This window comes from Martes martes (genome assembly GCF_963455335.1).
Source record: "Martes martes genome assembly, chromosome: 7".
NCBI classification, from domain to species: domain Eukaryota; kingdom Metazoa; phylum Chordata; class Mammalia; order Carnivora; family Mustelidae; genus Martes; species Martes martes.
This window is the reverse complement of record NC_137894.1, coordinates 18855077-18868971: the sequence shown is the minus strand read 5'-3', so window position 1 is coordinate 18868971 and position 13895 is coordinate 18855077. Positions and strand designations below refer to the sequence as shown.

General features: G+C 38.0%; 1 protein-coding gene across 2 annotated transcripts in view; it reads left to right on the top strand.

The window, feature by feature from the left end:
- Nucleotides 1–13895, top strand: part of TARS3 (threonyl-tRNA synthetase 3) — a 61962-nt gene that overhangs the window by 26343 nt on the left and 21724 nt on the right. For both annotated transcript variants that reach the window (XR_013967055.1, XM_080807414.1), the window contains exons 11-12: nucleotides 7489–7655; nucleotides 9722–9884. Coding sequence is in view for 1 of the 2 variants with exons in the window: in XM_080807414.1 (XP_080663540.1) it covers nucleotides 7489–7655; nucleotides 9722–9884 (330 nt within the window). In the remaining variant the exon portion in view is untranslated. The remainder of the gene's footprint in view (nucleotides 1–7488; nucleotides 7656–9721; nucleotides 9885–13895) is intronic.

The following is a 13895-nucleotide window of genomic DNA, read 5'->3' as shown; positions in this document are numbered from 1 at the left end:
TCCCAGGTGACTTGGCACCTCCATCCAGAGCCAAGGGTAAAGACAATTGTGCAAAATACCTTCTTATAATAAAGTTTATAGATCAGAAAGTCTTCAGTTTATATCATTTGAACTATAGATTCTGTTCAAAGGTGATCCATGTAGACTGTTAGGATTATGTTTCCTTTTTTGTGTGTTTTTTGTCTTTCCCATAATTAATAATTACCTAAATTTTCACTTACTCAGTTTTATATCACTAACTTATTTAGTTCTTATCACTAATTCATCCTCAAACTTTTCCTCAAAACTGCAAAACTCCTTACAAGTGTTTTCTGATGATCCAGGTAATATCTCAGTAATTTTAAAAATGTGGTCCTCTTGTTCTAGAATTAACTTGCTACAGGGATTCTTGCCAACTGACATCTTAGGACTTGTTTTCTTCATCAGTCTCACGACTCCCCTCACATCTCTGCTATGTTCATTCTCCTCTTTCCTCATCCCACATCTTCCTCTTCCTTCCTTATCCCTCTCATCTGGGGAAGCACTTTCTTGAGTAACTTCCTGAGAAAAGGTTAGTGGCGTGAGCTGGTTATTCTCTGTCCACCTCACCAGTCTCATTTCTCTTCCCTCTCTTCTTGTGCCGTGCCTCTGGAGGCTAAGTTCTGTGGACTCTATCACCTGGGCTACATACCTTCCAGTAGGGATTGGCCAGGGTGAAGCCATGGTAGGCCAGAGGGCCTTGAAGAATCACTAAAGATTATCCAGGACTTGAGCAGGTGGTGATGGCCATCACAACTGCTATTTCAGATGGGCTGTCTTTGTGGAGAATCAACACAGCCCCTGGCACCTTCAACTCTCGAGGTTAGGGGCTGAGTGTGTGGAGAATAACCAGAAAACCTCTATGGTGGCCTGAAAGGAATCTCTTATCTTTATAGATGCAAGACACACATGGCTGATGATTAGACCCGAGGCCTGATTGTATGGGCTGCAGAATTGTAAAGTCATTTGAATTCACAGCCCCAGTTGTGTCTTATGCTAAGGTAATGGCACTTGTGGGAAAGAATGGGTTCCTGAATTTTGGAGCAAGAATTTTTGGCAGACACAGATGAGGCAGAGGACTCTGAATTTCCAGATACCTTTGTCTGAAGAAATTGGCCTTTACATGCAAACAAAACAAAACGAAACAAAAACATTTACAGGGATTTTACCTGTTTTTTCTCTTCTATATGGTCTTGCCTTTTCCCATATTTAGTAATTTTTAATTATATCTAAATACTGTATATAAAAAGAACTTGAAAGGCTGTAGATAATGTCATCCCCCACAAGAGCATTTACCTCCTGCCAAGACTGAAGGCTAATTGCTTGATCCAGTTAAAGATTGAGCTGAGTAAAGGCTGGGCTTTCGTTTTGATAAGACACAGTCTATCTCTTCTTCATCCATATTTCTAGGACATGACCCTGTGGGGTTTCCAGTTGACAGTCTGGTCTCCTCAGCTCTGAAAGCCTGGAGGACAGTTAATTCTGCTCTTCGAATGTGTTCTACTGGGTAGCAAACTGTTCCAGATCTCATCCAATTACTGCGTTGGTCGAACATCTAATAATATGTCATCTGAATCAGGTCTGGGTGCAGATGAGGCTCCTCAGAAGCAAAGTACAGATCACCAAGTGCAGCCCGCTCATTGTGAGATCTGCGAACTAAAGGGAAAATAATCTGTGGGCCACCTCCCCGCCGCCACATTACAAAATAATGGCAAACAAACAGGATGCAGTGCATACTGCCATTCAAAAAGGGTTGGGGGAGAGTAGTAGTCACTGATCTGCAGAAATCCTGACAACGTACTTGTTCTTTCTCCCTGGTCAGAAAATGCACGTTGGTTAGGACTTTTGTCTCTGCATGGGTTTTGGTTCTGACCTTTGCATCATCCTTGCTTTACCATGAGAAATAGCCCATGTAGACCTCTGTGTAGCTTTCTCAATATTCTCAATCTGTTTCTTTTGGTAGGTGTTTAGGGGTTCCAAGACCTCATCTCATTGTGTGCTGTCTCTGTCCCTTTTAGTCTAAGCCAGTACAATTCTTTTAAAAGCTTCATGAGATCTTTTATATACAGTTATAATCAACACTAGGTGAAAATCACACTGGTGTCTCTTTTTGAGCCATATCGTTCTCTACCTAAGCCTGCCTGTGAGGTTGATGTGAGACAGTACACTTAAGATTCTTTTTTTTTTTAAGATTTTATTTATTTATTTGACAGACAGAGGTCACCTGTAGGCAGAGAGGCAGGCGTGGGGGGGTGGGGGATGCAGGCTCCCCACTGAGCCGAGAGCCCAGTGTGGGGCTCGATCCCAGGACCCTGGGATCATGACCAGAGCCGAAGGCAAAAGCTTTAACCCACTGAGCCACCCAGGCGCCCCAGTACACTCAAGATTTTTAAAAGCCTTAATGTTTGGGGTGCTTGTGTGGCTCAGTCAGTTAAGTGTCTGACTTACAGTTTTGGCTCAGGTCATGATCTCGAAGTTGTGAGACTGAGCCCCTCCTTGGGCTCTGGGGTCAGTGCAGAGTCTGCTTTGGATTCTCTCTCCCTTTGCCTCCAGCTCATATGCACTCTCTCTCTCAAAACAAATCTTAAAATTAAAAAAATTTAAAAAGTCTTATTGTCTAGGTGACAGAGTCTACCAAGCACAGTCTTAAGACTCTCCAGCTATCCCGTGGATCATTCTGAGGTCTTCACAAGTGACACACAGCCATACCCTCAAGTGCTTTACCCTAGGCCCTGCTTTATTGGTGGTGACAAGCCTTTCTTACCCTGTGAGTCTTTTGCTGGGAGAGTCTAAGGATGCAGTAGTTTTATTTTTGAATCCAACAGGTCCTTGCATTTTGATATTCCCTCTCAAAAACGTAATAGTACCCTATTTAGTTTATGTCTCTCTTACATTTTGTGATAGGCAGCCATAAGAAGTCACTTGTCCCTTTCTTCTTTCTGCCTAGACACATCCTAGCTATAGTCCATGAATCCTTTGGGTAGTTTTTCTGTTTTTTTATCACCTCAGGTGTTGGTGTTACCCGTTTTCTGGTACCACACAACAAGAGTCCCTTTTCTTCATCCTCCAATGTATTTTCCTCACTGTCCTTCCAAGTCCTCACAGAGAGTCTCTAGCCTTCCAGCTCCCGCCCACCATCTGGCTCCAAAGTCAAGGCTGCATATTTTAGGTTTCTATTATAGCAGCACCCACATCTGGTGCAAATTCTGTTCTGGTTGTCTATTGGAGCATAACAGAATGTCCCAAAGCTTAGTTGCTTAAAATGGCCTTGGCCTTTTCCTTTCCTTTCCTTTCTTTTCTTTAAAGATCTTATTTATTTATTTGACAGAGAGAGACACAGTGAGAGAGGTAACACTAGCAGGGGGAGTGGGGGAGGGAGAGGCAGGATTCCCGAGGAGCAGGGAGCCTGATGCGGGACTTAATCCTAGGACCCTGGGATCATGACCTGAACTGAAGGCAGACACTTAACCAACTGAGCCACCCAGGCGTCCCCATTTTTTAAAAATTATTATCTCTAATGGTCTGTGTGTTAGGCTTATCAAGGTGGTTCTACATTGAGTTCCTTATATGACTGCATTCAGGTGGAGGCTGATGCCAGAATTGCTGGTTGAAGTTCAAGTTACATTTGCTGAAATGCATAAATATGAAGCTTACAGCATAAGAAATTTTCACACGTGTGTGCATCTATACAATCACCACCTAAATCAAGACATAGAACAGTTCCATCCTTTTTAAAAAAAAAAAAAATTATTTATTTATTTATTTATTTGAGAGGGAGAGAGACACAGAGAGAGCAGGGGAGGAACTCATGGAGAAGGACCAGCAGACTCCCGGCTCAGTGTGGAGCCAGCACAGGGCTTGATCCCACCATCCTGAGATCATGACCTGAACTGAAATCAAGAGTTGATTTCACCCAGGTGCCCCTAGGACAGTTCCATCCGTTCATAAAGTCCTCCTGCATCTTCCCAATCAATACCTGCCTCCCCTCTTCTCACCTGAGATGATCTTGCTGATTTCTCTTAACTGTAGATCAGCTGTGCCTTGTCGTAAACTTCATACAATATTAGCTATTGTGTTTCTGGCTTCTTTTGTTCCACTTAATGTCCGAGATTCATCCAAATTTTGTGTATAATTTTCTTTCTATTGTTTGAGGTATTTCATTCTGTGACTATAGAACAGGGTATTTATTTGTTCTCCTGTAGGCGTACATTTACATTTACGTTGTTTCCACTTTGGAGCTATTATACATGAAGCTGTTACCAACATTTTTGTACCTGTCTTTTGGTGGGCACAGGTACTCACTTCTCTTGGGCATATACCTAGGAGTGGAATTGCTAGGTCATAGGATGGTAATGACCAATTTAAGAAAATATTGAATGGTTTTTAGTGGTTGATCCATATACTGTTCCTTCCAGAAATGTATGAGCATTCCAGTTACTCTACATGCTCTTCAACACTTGGTATTATCAGTTTGTTGTTCGGGGAGGTACCATGGTATTATTCTGCATTTCCCTGATGAATAATGATATGACAGCCTTTCCATATGTTTGTTGGTCGTTTGGATATCCTCTTTTGTGAAGTTCCTGTTTAAGTCTTTTCCCCATCTTAAAAAACTGAGTTGTCTTTTTATTATTGATTTTTAGGGGCTCTTTATTTATTCTGATATGCATCATTTCCTGAATGAGTATATTGTGAGTGCATTTTTTCAAGCTGTGGCTTATTGATTCACTTTCTTTTTTTTTTTTTTTAAGATTTTGTTTATTTATTTGACAGAGAGGGACAGATCACAAGTAGAGAGGCAAGCAGAGAGAGAGGGGGAAGCAGGCTCCCCGCCAAGCAGAGAGCCCGATGCGGGGCTCAATCCGAGGACCCTGAGATTGTGACCTGAGCCGAAGACAGAGGCTTAACCCACTGAACCACCCAGGCGCCCCTGATTCACTTTCTTAATGATGCCTTTTAGCCAACAGTTCTCATGTTTAACAAAGTCTGGTATATTATTCTTTTCTTTTCTGGTTAGGGCTTTTCATGACCTCTTTAAGGAATCTTTGCCGATTTCAGAGTCATGAAAATAGTCTTCTTTTTTTATTCTAGAAGCTTGATTGTATTTGTTTTTAGAGTCAAGGCTATGGTCTAGCTTGAATTCATTTTTAGGTGTTGGGGAAGAGGGGTCAAGGTTGATTTTTATTCACAGGTTTATCCAGTGGCTTCAGTACCATTTATTACTGCAGTAGAATCTTTGTCCTAAACCATTATATATTTCTGGACATTCACTCTGTTCTTTTGGTCCCTTTGTTGTCTGTCTTTGCATTAACACCACATTGCTTTGACTACCGTAACTTACTGTAAGTAAATTTTTAAATTTTATTCTTATTCAGGATCATTTTGGCTATTCTGGATTCTTTGTGCTTCCATATGAATTTTATATCATCCTTTGCATTTCCTAAAAAAATAACTGCTTGGATTTTGATTGGAATTACATTCATTCTATAGATTAATTTGCAGATAATTGACACCTTGACCACATTGAGTTTTCCAATCTATGGACATGGAAATTTTGTCAGTTCATTTAGTTCTTTCTTTTCCCTCAGCAGTATTTTATAACTTCTATTTTAGAGGTCTTGCACATCTTTCATCAGTTTATCCCTAGACAATCTTTTGAGTGGAAATGTCTGTGTGGCTCAGTCAGCTAAGCATCCAACTCTTGATTTTGGCTCAGGTCATGATCTGAGGGTTGTAGAGACTGAACCCCACATCGGGCTCTGCACTGGGTGTGGAACCTGCTTAAGGTTCTCTCTCTCCCTCTCCCCTTACCCCTGCTTGTTGTCTCTCCCTCTCTCTCTTTCAAAAAAAAAAAAGAAAGAAAGAAAGAAATGAAAGTTAAAGCTGCAGTAAGCTCCATGTTCACCAGACTCTCCCCCCACCACACCCCGTGGCAAAACAACAACAACAACAACAACAACAACAAACCTGAAAATACCAGAGATTGGCAAGAATGTGGAAAGATTCTAACTCGTATTGGTGGAAATGCACAATGGTACTGCTGCTTCGTAAAAACAGTTTGGCAGTTTCTTACACAGTTAAATATATGCTTATCATGTGACCTCTCAATTCCACTCCTAGTTATTTACTTAAGAAAAACAAAAACATGCACATACAGAGACTTGTATCTGAATGTCCACAGAAACCTTATTTATAGTGGCAAAACTGCAGAAAGTAAGCTGTAAGCATAATGACATTTCTCATCATAGGGCATACTTTAAAATCATTCCGAAACACATGAATTGTGAACATGATTAGCAATATTATCCAGAGTGGATTTAAAGTCCATTGATTATCCCCTGAGCCTAGCTTTAAAATAGTCTCTACTCAAAACAAAAAAGCAAACGCAAAAAAAATTCTTCAATTTTTAGGACCTTGTTTAATCTGAACATAGAGAGGCCTCTGACATAGCCACAGAATAATTGCTGTCCTTTGTAATGATCTATTATTGTGTTAAGACTTTCTAATTTAGTAAAAATGAAAGATAGGTAAAGCAGCTTACTGAATGGCTTGAGACCCAGCTATCCACAACCAGACCGAAAAGTTACTCTGCTGAAGAGTAACAACGGAATCCTTTTAACTGATATGAAACGAGTGTTGTTATTTTAAAATATTATGTTTTATACTTTTTTAACTGTAAGAAAAAATTTTTCTACTTCATTAAAATATGCTGGTCTGGATCTGTGCCAGACATCCCTTAAGTGATTGACAAATGGTGAGAACCTAAGAAACCAGCAACAGAGATCATCTGATTGATACCTTGAAGAAAAAAAAGTTTACATAAACTAAGACCTTCGGTTGAAAGACTCTCTTTTCCTGTCCCGAGTGATTGAACTGGGGATGCTGTTTATAGGTAGGGAGGAAGAGAAGACAGCTTATGATTTTATGGATACCAGCCACTTAATGTGTTATAAATTAAAATTCCCAGCTTCATTTCTGTTTAAAACTAAATAGATCAAAACTAAATTTGCATGCAACGTAGCATTCATGCTTATCAAGTTATAAAGTGATTCTGCCTCTTAAGTAATAGAAAAATACCTGCTGTTTATCTAGAATGTATAAGGATTTTGGAATTTGTAGTTATAGAAAGTTTATATATACCTAATAATACGTAATAGCATACATAATATTATATATGACAAATATTATATATAATTTCAATTACTAATTTTCAAAGAATTAACAGATTATATATACTATATATTATTATATAGTATAAAATAAAGATACTTAATGTGAAAATGAGACTGAGAGTACATTAATCTTTCTTTCATGATCTGGAAAGCAGCACACCTAAAACTGAGGGCACATTAACTACGAATTAATATAAGATGTAATCCCAGATTAAGAAATATTCACTCCTAGTGTTACTTTGCATGGACTTATGATCTGTCGTGCCACATTTTAGCATTAAATGTGTTTATCTTAAAGGAGGAATATCACCGACGTAACTTCACAGAAGTGCTCTCTCCCAACATGTACAACAGCAAACTCTGGGAGACCTCAGGTCACTGGCAGCATTATAGCGAGAACATGTTTACCTTTGATATTGAAAAGGATACGTTTGCCCTAAAGCCCATGAACTGTCCAGGGCACTGGTGAGTATGAAAATGAAGCGGATCTTTGCATAAGAGCACACAGCACACCTCATCACAGCTCTTAATAATACTAGTTTGCTTTTTTGGAGTTAACGGATTCCTTTAATCTGAGGAGTCAGTCATCTTTACAAAGTTCTTTCACTCTGGGGAATGCATTTACTCTTCAAGATGTGTTTGATCTTGGGCAGGTGTGGAATGTTAGCTGGAAACCATTTAGTTTTTGTGCCTCTTAGAGATGGAATTATATATCAATTTTATTAAAATTATTATATTTGTTTTTGTAAGAGTAATACACTTCAAATATACCTACTTGCAGAACATTTAGTTCTTATATACTGAAAAGACTGGTGAAGTCAAAATCAGTGGGTTACTGGATTTCACTGATTCTAAGATACCTTACCACCCACTCTCTGACATTTCAACATCCCTGAAATTAGAATGCATCATGTAATTGGGGCATCTTCGTTTTATGTCATAACTTCATGGTTATTTTCCTTTCTAGCGGTACATAATACAGTGATACATCTTACAGTCTTGTCTCAGATTCTTTGAAACAATGTAGTTATCATAAAGCTAGTGTGCAAATTCAACCCTTTAAGACAAGCGTACTTCACAATAGGATGTGAATAGACATGAGTCTCTGCAAAAAATATCCCAACTGTTGTAATTTTGTATCATCAGCATACATAGTTTCAAGTAAATTGGCCTTAGAAGGTAAGTATAAAACCTCAAAACAAACTGAACAAAATTATTTGCCCTATTCGGGAAAGACTAAAAGAAGTTCAACTTTATGATGACAGCATGTAAAAAATATATATATTTACCTTTAATTTTATGAAAATGGGTGTATAAACATTCATTTGCTCTCTTTTTAAACAGAAGGTGGAACCTAACCTAGAGTCTTGCATTCTCTGTGTTAACTTTTTAACTCAATTTCCTATTAGGTAATATTTGAAGTTATAACCTGTGATTTCAGCTATAATTATAAATAAGTCTAAATGAAAGTAGGAAATGAAATTTTAATTTTTGTACCTTGGAATAAGGAAGTAGGATCACAGCGGATTAGTGGTGATGGGATGAAAGCCAGGAGTGGTTTTTTTAGTCTTTTTTTTTTTTTTTTCCTAGAAGGGCGGTCTTTTATTCGATAGGGAACAATTCTTGAGTGCTTATGGTGCATGGTGTTAGAAATGCCAAGGAAATTAAGACACAGTCCACTTCCTCAGGGAGCTCATGAGCAGAATGGGACAGAAACAGATAGGTAGACAATAAGTTATGAAAATGTAAGTTCAGTGTCAAATTAGTGGCATGTTTGGGGTGATCTCAGAGTCTGAGGAGAGACCACCAGGCCCCATTTAGGGAAGTATCCAGGACGGCTCCACTTAAGAAATAGCCTTTGTGGGGCGCCTGGGTGGCTCAGTCGTTAAGCGTCTGCCTTGGCTCAGGTCATGATCCCAGGGTCCTGAGATCAAGCCCCAAATCAGGCTTCCCTGCTTGTCGGGAGGCCCGCTTCTCTCTCTCCCACTTCCCCTACTTGTGTTCTCTCTCTTGCTGTCTCTCTCTCTCTCTGTGTCAAATAAATAAATAAAATATTTAAAAAGAAAAAAAAGTAGCCTTTGAAATGAATTGTACACAGTAAATGGAAATTCATTGGGTGAATAAGAATAGGGCACAGAATTTCTGAAAGAGATAATAGACAGGGTTCTTTCTCAGAGTGCTGCAGTGGTGTAAGTTCAATAATTCATAGAAGATTTTTTTTTTTTTTGGAGAGAGAGAAAGTGAGCACAGGGAGGAACAGCAGGAGAGGGAGAGAGAATCTTAAGCCCCAACGTTGGGGCTCAGTCTTACGACCCTGAGATTATGACCCAAGCCGAAATCAAGAGTCGGGTGCTTAACCAACTGAGGCACCAAGGTGCCCCTGAGGAATTTTTTTTTTTAAACTGGTGATCTAAGAACCAGAATAAGGTCTTTACAAATCTTGAGGCTTAACTGTAACTTGTTAGTATTTAGATAATTACTTAATCTTTTCTGTGCTGAGCAAAAGCTGTGTGTTGTTGCATTTTTTCTAGTCTAATGTTTGCTCATCGTCCACGATCATGGAGGGAAATGCCTATCAGATTCGCTGATTTTGGAGTTCTTCATAGGAATGAATTGTCAGGAACTTTAAGTGGCTTGACTCGAGTTCGGCGCTTCCAGCAGGATGATGCCCACATCTTCTGCACAGTAGAGCAGGTAAACAGTAATAAAGGGTGAAGCATGGTCGACATAAATTCAGTGTGTTGCACTGGATACATCTCTTAGTTTCAGAGTCGCTCTAAAGTAAGATGTCTGTTCTCATCTCTGAGGTCTCCTTCAGCTCTAACATTTTTGATCCTCTAATTTGGTAATAGATCAGTAATTTCTTATGATTTTATTATCTTTTCCTATCAAATTTCTTCCATTTTATTAATTTAAATATATTTATTAGAATATTTTAAGGTATTTGGTAGAATTTTGTTTTTTCTGTTTGTTTTTCAGTATTGCCTAGAAGTGAGATTTTATTTTTTCCGGTTTTCATGTCAGTTTAAATAAAAATTGCCATGGAAAGAGTCAGCTATCAAATTTGATTTGATAGCTAATTGACCTAATTGACGTAACTGACATTCATAGAACACTTCAACCAATAACAGCAGAGTATACATTCTTTGAAAATGTACACAGAACATTTACCAAAATAGACCATATTCTGGGACTAAAGGAATTCTCAATAAATTTAAAGGGATTCAATTCATACAAAATAACATTCTCTGGCTATAGTGGAATTAAAGTTGAAATCAGTAACCCCAAATATTTGGAAAGTAAATAACACACTTCTAAATAATCCATGGATCAAAGAAGAAATCAAAGGGGGAAATTAGCAAATATAATGTATCAAAAGAAATGAAAGGAAATACAATATATCAAAATTTATGGGACAGCATTAAAGTAGTACTTCAAAGGACATTTGTAGCACTAAATGCCTGTATCAGAAAAGAAGAATGGTTTCAAATAAGTAACCTCAGCTTCCACTTTAATAGACTAAAAAAAAAAAAAAAAAAAATTATATCAGAAGTAAGCATAAGAAATAAAATAACAGCAGAAATCAATGAAATAGAAGAAAAGAAAAACCATACAGACTTCCAGTAAAAACCAAAGTCTAGTTCTCTGAGAAGATAATAAAATATAAACTTTTAGTCAGACTGATCAGAAAAAAAAGAGAAGATACAAATTAAAAATACTAGAAATGAGAGATATGATATTCCTTCAGATTCTATAAATAGTAAAAGAATAGTAAGACAATATTATGAACAATTTTATGCCAGTAAATTTGGCAACTTAGATAAAATGGACAAATTCTTTGAAAGACAAACTACAGACTCCACTCAAGAAGTAACAGATAATCTGAGTACTCTTTGTCTATTAAAGAAATTGAATTGGTAGTGAATGACCTTTGCACAGAGAAATCTCCAAGCCATTATGGAATCCCTGGTGAATTCTACCAAGCACTGAGAGAAAAAATAATATCGATTCTTCATATCCTTGCCAGGCATTAACAGTGACCTCCCACACACTTCATAGTGTCAGTGGAGAAACCATGTGGGCCTAGACTTCCACCCTCTTCTGGCAGTAACGAGGTGCCTCTCCTAGTCCCTGTTTGAGTGCTGTTGGAGGAGTCTAGTGGAGCGATAGGACTTTTACTACCACGCCCACAGCAGTGAGGCCATGCATTCAATGTGGCCAATAATGGCCATGTGAGGAGCAGTAACAAGATACTCCTACCTCACCCTGCCAACGTGTTATCAGAGGAAACCTGGTGGGGAGCCATACATCCCACTGTCACCATCAGTAATGAGGAGCTCCTACTTTCATGGGTCCCCAGTGGAAAACCTACACCCTCTGTTCCTACTTTGCAGTAACCAGGAAGTACTTCACCCTCCCTGTTAGAGCAGAATCTATGGAAGCCAGCTACAGAGGTTTAAATAAAATTAAAGGCCTTATAACATTTTACCCAAATTTTAAATTTTATAAATCAAAAGTCATTCATGCCAAGAATTAGGAAAATCTCAACTTAATGAGAAAGGACAATCTACACTAATGTGGTGATGACAAGGATATTAGCATTATCTGACTAAAATTTTAAAGAAGCCATCATAAGAATGTCTTACCAAGCAAGTACAAATACACTTGGAAACAAATGAAAACATAGCCTCAGAAAGAAATAGAAAATCTCAGGAAATAAATAAAAGAGGGGTGCCTGGGTGGTGGCTCAGTTGGTCAGTCAAGTGGCCAACTCTTGGTTTTGGCTCAGGTCATGATCTCAGGATCATGGATCATGATCTGATCCTGAGCCCCACATTGGGCTCCATGCAGGGTGTGGAGCCTGCTTGAGGATTGCCTCCCTTTACCCCTTCCCCTGCTCTCTTTCTCTCTCTCAAATAAATACGTCTTTTAAAAAAAGAAAGAAAGAAAGGTATAAAGAAGAGCCAAATGAAAATCTTTGAACTGAAAAATATAACAACTGAAATAAAACAGTGGGTAGATTCATGAGTAGAAAGAAGGGGACAAAGAAAAGAATCCATGAACTTGAAGGCAACCATAGAAATGACCCAGTTTGAACAACAAAGAGAAAAGAGACTGGAAGAAAAGTGAACACAACTTCGGAGGTCCGGGGGACTAAAAATGTCTAATATTTATGTCAACAAAGTTCTGGAAGAAGAGGGGAATAAGGGTAAAAGTGAAAAGTACTCGAAGACATATGGCTGAAAACTTGCCAAATTTGGCAAAAGACATAAGCCTACAGATTCAAGAAGCTGAGAAAACTCTAAAACGGATAAGCCCAAAGAAATCCATATCAAGATAAAGCATAACCAAACTCCTGAAAACTAAAGACAAAGAAAATTTCTGAAAGCAGTGAGAAGAAATCGATGTTATCTTTAAGAAAACTTTTTGTTTTGTTTTGTTTTGTTTTTGCACAAGAGCAGACTTCTCAGCAAAAGCCACGGATGTTAGAAGGAAGTGAACAACACTTTTCAAATGCTGAAAGAGCTATCAATCCAGAATTCTATATACAGAAAAAATATCCTTCAGGAATGAAAGGGAAATCAAGACATCAAGCCTACCTTAAAATCATGGCTATTGGAAGTTCTCTAAACAGAAAGGAAGTGATTATAGAAGGAGTCTTGGAACATCAAGAAGGAAGAAAGAAAAATCGTAAAAGTAACACATAATTTCATTTTCCTTTTGAGTTTTCTGAATAATGCTTGATGGTTGAAGCAAAAATTATAACACCGATATGGTTCTGAGCATATGTAAGAGGAAATTTATAAGAAAATTACACTATACATGGAGTAAAGGAGGTAAGGTTTCTATACTCGAATTGGCAAAATGATGACATCAGTAGGCTGTTATGTAATATCTAGAAAAACCACTAAAAAAAGATACATAGATATATGCTTAAAAATAGATAAAATGGAATTCTAAAAAATATAACATTAAGCCAAGGAAAAGCAGGAAAAAGAAAAGGGAAATTAATAATAAGACCATACAAGAAGGAAACAATAAAAACAACACAAAAGACAAACTTAAATCCTAACATTTTTTAATGTAGATGGTTAAAATAACCAATTAAAATGGAAATATATTAAAATGTATGGAGCACAGCAAAAGCAGTGCTAAAAAGTAAACAGATAGCACTAAATGCATATATTATAAAAGCAGAAAGGTCTCAAATCAATATCTAGGCTCTCATCTCAAGAGCTAGAAAAAAAGAAGGGCAAAATAAACGCAAAGTAACAAGGAAGGATGGGTTAAAGACCAGAGCAGAAATCAATGAAATTGAAGACAGAAAAACAATGGAAAAAAATAATGAGACAAAAAACTCTTTCCTTAAAAAGATTTAGAAATTGGCAAACTTCCTTCAAGACTAACAGAGAAAAAAGTTGGGAAGACACAAATTACCAATATCAGGAATCAATAGGGGATATCACTAAAGACCTTAAAGACATCAAAAACATAATAAATTACTATAATAAACAACGGTACAGGTCACCTGGCTGGCTCAGTTGTTAAGCGTCTGCTTTCAGCTCAGGTCATGATCCCAGGGTCCTAGATCAAGCCCTGCCTCAGGCTCCCTGCTCAGTGGGAAGCCTGCTTCTCCCTCTCCCATTTCCCCTGCTTGTGTTCCCTCTCTCTGTCTCTCTGTCAAATAAATAAAATCTTAAAAAA